At 39.4% G+C, this 6,012-nt stretch overlaps 1 protein-coding gene across 1 annotated transcript; it reads right to left on the bottom strand.

Moving 5' to 3' along the window:
- Positions 1 to 1,174: 1,174 nt before the first annotated feature.
- On the bottom strand, positions 1,175 to 5,394 carry LOC104232800 (FRIGIDA-like protein 4a). Its single transcript, XM_009786080.2, has 3 exons — positions 4,364 to 5,394; positions 2,533 to 2,708; positions 1,175 to 1,880 (listed from the first exon to the last, which is right to left on the bottom strand). The coding sequence occupies exons 1-3, from the start codon at positions 5,247 to 5,249 to the stop codon at positions 1,392 to 1,394; spliced, it is 1,551 nt and encodes a 516-aa protein (XP_009784382.1). The 5' UTR covers positions 5,250 to 5,394; the 3' UTR covers positions 1,175 to 1,391.
- Positions 5,395 to 6,012: the final 618 nt, after the last annotated feature.

The raw sequence follows: 6,012 nt of genomic DNA, 5'->3' as shown, positions 1-6,012 counted from the left end.
CTACGTCTGCCACTTCCACCAGCACCCGCTTCTTCCACTTCACAATCATTACTAGCCATCATTGTACGACAACCACTGCTAGCCTCCTCCATCAATTATTATCACCACCAGTTTGCCCTTTCACACCCATCATTACCAACTAACATTATAGCTAATTATAAAGTGTATTTAATTATTTTAATCTAAACTTTAAATAGTCATATAAAACTAAAACCAATCTTCACATTTAGAGACATTAGTTTAATAGTTAGATATGCATTAACATTCATACATCTTTAATCTTTAAACAAAACAGTCGAGCCTCCAGAAACTGAGACGATATCGAAATAAACCGAGTCCATAAACAAAAAGAACTAAGCTACTTGAATGTTATTTGATTGATTCCGACTCTGCGAGGTATCGTGCCGAATAATTTGTGGGCAACTGAAATGCTATGTTACGGATACACTTCTCATGCCGGACAGATATGGTGTTTGTGCAAACTTTAATACACAGTATTGTGTATCACACGCACACACATGCTCTCTCATTTATTTTGTCCTGTTTTCTCTCCTAATTCACGCATGCAATTTCATGAAAGGATGAAGTAGACCCAAGATGATCCTCCCGACTTACAGCATATTCCCAATTCCCATGGTTCAAACTTACCAAGCATGTCACTGCCAGAGAAGTTACTATGTTGGAAATGATCAGACTAACCAAGTCATGAAGTTGGAAACGATAAAACATAAAGAACTGCAACACTACAGTTGGGGATATTCTTTAAGAAAGATTTAGAAGGCTCGAAAGGCAACTGGCAAATACATTGGGGAAAAAGAGAATAACCGAGAGGTTATCATCTTCGTTATCTGCTTGTGGCAGACATCGCATGAAGAAGCAACAATGAACCAATCTATTCACCAGAGGCCGACACTTCAAAACCATCCGTTGAGTTACTATAATCGGACAGTAACAACTCAAACTGTTCTGATCAAAAGAATGAGAGAATAGTAAACCATCGGTCTCATGTATCTATTCTCAAAGATTGTATGCAACAGAATTCTTTTAGGACACAGCATATATTCAGCATCATCGGCTGTTACTAGGGAATTAAAATTCTCAAACAGATTAAAGTCATTTCCGGGTATTCACTAGTCATTCCCACTAACACCTAATAGTCGTTTTAGCATATTGATTAATTTTCACAACCACTTAATACTACACATTCAATTAATATCAGAAATACAGCCTGCTATTTGCAAAGCAACAAAGCAGGATAAAAGTCAGAATTAGGAATTAACACACACATAAAGCTACCATTAAAGGTTAGTGATTACTGATTACAAACCATATAAAAAGAAATTCAGATTGGGTCATGATATCAGTTGTCACCAGTTTAGAGCCAGTTATGTCTATCGGTAGTAAACTTGCTGGTAAGCTGGGGCCATCCCATTGCCATAGCCACCATATGGAGAGTAGTTCACTGGGGTGCCTGGAGAGTAGTTCACTGGGGTGCCTGGATATGGGGCAGCTTCTGGAGAGTAAGGATAAGGCGGGCTCCTGTTACCGTAGATGGCAGGTGGTGCAGCATATGCTGGAACTGCAGCAGGGTATTGGGTGTGTGAGGGAGACCTAACAAATGCCGGGGCTACTGGGAAAGATGAGACATAGGCATTTGTTGAACGGCCTGCCTTAGCAGGAGGCATAGGACCAACATTACTGGCTCTCGTTCTTTTATTTGCTGGTACAGCAGCTGGCCTCTTTTTCTCATTCTTCGGCTTCTCCGACTGCTCAAGCTGCTTTTTAAGGTTTTCTGGAGGGAATTCAGCCTCAAGCTTGTATTCTTCAATACACTTAAGGACAGAACGAATCGCTGATTGCTCTTTCTTTGCAGCTAGATGCTGTTAAACATGCAAAAGTAATTAATAAGTAAAATTGGAATAATCATATAGTTTTTCATCGTCCATACAATGACATGCGCCTTTGTCACAATGAACTTAATGTACTGGAATTGCATACACCATAACAGCAGTAAAGTTCCGAATTATCAATGACCATTTGAATTTAGAGCTCTATGGCATGAAATGTATGAGCACATCGGTACATAAATGGCATGAGAGAAACTAAAGTTTCTTCCAACATTAGGTCAAATGATTAGGGCAACACTTCTGTCTATTGGAAACAGCCTCTCTATCCTCACAAGGTAGGGGCACCTTCCCAGACACCGTGACAGTGTGGGATATTACTGGTATGTTGTTGTTGTTGTTGTTGTTGTTGTTCTGACTATGTCTAGACCCTCTCCAAGAACAAAGGGAAAATATGCAAATCTTGGCAAAACTGAGCACCCAATATTTATCCCCCAAAAAAAAATGACTGAACCTGGCTGCATTCACAGGCAGGGAGAGCATAGCAGAAAGAGAGTCAGGACAGATATTGCCAACTACCACTAACGTAGAACAAGACAGTTGAGACAATGTGGAGAAAAGATTTAAACAAGATACAGGAAAGCTGGATGAAAATATACATAACAGGAGAAAAAGAATTGGATGATACCGCAGATCGACCAGAATTATTTGGGTCTTCCAGAATTGCAGTAGCAGCTTTTTTCGCATCTTTTAGATAAGCTTTCAGAAGGGGAACAGGAGGAAACCTATCAGCAAGTCCAACTTCATAAGTGAAATGTACGGCATCAACTTGCTGTCCTCGGCTGATTAATTCTTCAATCATTTCTGCAGACAAGAAGAGCATACAACAGTAAGCTTACATACCAAAAATAATTTGTTGGAGTAACATAGACAAATATGAACAACTAAACACATATAAGGTACTGTGAGAATCCTTAAACTTACTACCCAACATACCTACAGACAAACAAAACAATTAACATGGCGTACAAATATGAAAGCAACTAGATAGGAAAAATAGGGGATGCACTGAAAGATCCTAAATGTAGGTTCGTGCACATAAGCAAAAAGTACTCTCCTAGGAAGATTAGATTTAGATCATGTAGTCAACATGCTCCCCATAGTGTTCTTTTTCAATGATCCAACACAAAGTACGCCAACAATAACTGTTGGGGCATGAGGCTTATTCTAGTGCCCCTTTGCTTCCACGGTTCATTTCAACTACGCCTCAATCACAAGATATAATTTGTTTCTAGTATTTCATCCCAAGACAAATTCCATATAACCAATATATCATCTACATATTAATATTTTCCACTTCTAGTCGGATAATCCTACCTATTGCCAAAAAAATATATTGTACTTCCACAGTAGAAGCAAGGAAAACGCACATCAAATGAGAAGATGCTGGATGCGTGGACAAGGAAGTGTTGATGCTAAAAAGAGTTTCAAACTAAGCATGGCAACAACATAAATCCCTTCTACACCATGTGGCTTACAGTAACCTCAAAACATTAGGTTACCTCTGCTAAGACAACTGCACTTTTTTTAGATGTTTACTTCAGAAAATACAGAATTCAAACTTGAGCACAAAAATATAAACTAAGTCACCAGAACAAGGAGATGACCAGCCATGAAAGAACACATATCAAACAGGACTCTTATTATTAGGAAAAAGCTAAATCTCAGAGCTCCAATCCACTGCACTCCCCCAACAAATGCTCTCAAATTAGCAAAACATATTAGCATAAAATAAAAGACCATTTAGCCTGCGACTAGCAAGGAGACACCTGTTGATGCTGCTCTGCAATTCAAACAAGGAGTACAATACATCCTTTGCAAAGATACACTTCTCTGATCTGACATTGGACCTTATAAATAAGATTTTCTAACACCTATAGTCGATATCAGTAGAAAGTAGTCCAATTTAGCTCCACGAACACATCCCACAACGAACTCAACCACGGATATGAATAAAAAGGGTAAACAGCAAAATGATCTCTCAAGTTAAAGCCACTAAGCACCTAACCTTCCAAATTAACTAGACCTTTCAACTGCAGACCTACTCAAAAGTCACAAGCACAGGTAAAATTCCCCAAAAATTTACTTACGACATGTTAACCTTGTCCGCCTGAACAGAAGACCAACCACACCAAAAACAGCTAGTCCCTCACTATTTATTTCGCTTAACTTGGGCTTATTTCATCAAATTATAAGACTATGAAAGACAAAGTACTCCTCTCTTTTTATGAGAGGTGTGGGGCCATTTTGTGTGCACCTCGACTATTCCACTAGGTAGTGCTATCTCCCACCAGCAGAGGCACCGGGTCGCTCTTACCAAGCAGAGGCACCGGGTAGCTCTTACCAATGCTTGGACAGATGTGGAAAAATCACCTAGCTTTTTTGGGAAATTACTCCTATTTCTCAAGCCAAAGCAATAATATGAACAAAATAATATAACATAACACAAAAAAAATTACCAGGCATTTTATCACCAAGTCCAAGAGAGACGGCCAATTTAGGCATCTGTTTCCTCCAAGCAGACCCAACAACAAGTTTCCTGTACAAATCAAAATCCTCATCCTTCACTATCCCAAAAGTTACCAAATGCTGCAAGAAAGTATGCACATCGGGCGTCTTAACATTCTCAATCCCTCCTCTTTCATCCAAGCTCCTCTTCCATATCTCCGCTATATCATTGGCCTTATCCTTAACACTCGGCGTCACCAATTTCCTCTCATTTCCCAAAACCGGGTCCATCATAACTGGAATCAAAGACTCCAACATCAAAACACAGGCCCAGCCCAAATCAAGGGTTGGGTTGGGCCTTTTATCCTCTGGAAACACCTCGGATATCGATTCCAACACGAACCTCGGCGGATCCACGCAGTCTCCTAATGCTTTCGGTATTTCAACCCTAAGTGAATCCAAATCCTTCTTTTTTACAATTAAAAACCTCCAGAAGCTTCTAGAATCCATCTTAACACAAAAGCTCTTCAATTTTAGATACAATCCAGTAGAGTCATCGACTTCGGGTTGTTCTGCACCCTCACCTAGGGCTAAAATAGCAGCTTGCTTGTTTTCGAGAACCTTCTGAAGAGAAATTGAGAGTGAAACGTTCATTGAATTCTCGCGTTTTTCAAGGACGTCGAGGGAAGCTTTGGTTTCGGAATCTAGGGTTTGGATTTTAGCTTTTAAGGCTTCGGATTTCTTGAGGATGTCTTGTTCGAGTGAAGTGAAGTGATCGGAGAGCTCTTTCCAGAGGAGAGTGCAGCTTGTCATTAAGGAAGTTTGGCGCTGGAAGTCGTCGAAACTCGGCGACGGCGCCACCGAGTCGAGTTCGCCGGGATCGGCGAGTGAACCCATGGTTGTTGAATTATTGGAAATGAAGTGGAAACCCTAGAGAATTATGAGGGGAGGGGGAATTGGGGGAAGGGGACACAGTTTTTGGGGTTTGGTGGTGATGATAAAGTTAAGGTTAGGGGAAACAGTACCAGATGATGACGTGGACGAGGATTTCGTTGCCACGTATGTTTATGTCTGCGCAGAGGTTTTAAGAATAGTAGTTGCTAAACAATATACTTACCTTACCTGTAATTTATTTCAGGGGAACAAGTGAATATTTGCTGTTTACTATTCGAAATTAGCAATTTTCATTAAACTTCTGGCATGAAAATGTCTTAATATTTTTTTACAGTGGCCGTATCTTTTTGAAAAATGTAGAGTTCGCCGATTTCATGTTAAACTTTAATTAATAACAAAGACAAATAATATACTAATTGCAAGAGTATAAACTGATCAAATAATGAAGGATAACATTTAACAGAATCAGAGATTACAGGGACAGAATTGAATTAAGCACTAAAGAAGTTTATGTACGTAAATATTAATTTTGAAATTGCTAATGTACACTTGGGAGTGTAGGGTGGAGTGTTGCTTAAGTTAAGGATTTATTGGGTTACGCATATCACAATCTTGGTCTCTTGCTGTTTTGTTTCGTTTCGTTATTTGTCTGTTTCAGTCAGATTTAAGAATTGATTAGCACATATTAGGTTTCTGTCTTTCAATCAAGGGTGTGACAAATGTCAGCATATTTATCGACTATCGTCAACTATATATAGTCCAAGAC

The sequence above is a fragment of the Nicotiana sylvestris genome, chromosome 1 (assembly GCF_000393655.2).
Source record: "Nicotiana sylvestris chromosome 1, ASM39365v2, whole genome shotgun sequence".
Lineage (NCBI taxonomy): Eukaryota > Viridiplantae > Streptophyta > Magnoliopsida > Solanales > Solanaceae > Nicotiana > Nicotiana sylvestris.
The sequence above is the reverse complement of the archived record's forward strand: the minus strand, read 5'-3'. Positions and strand labels throughout refer to the sequence as shown.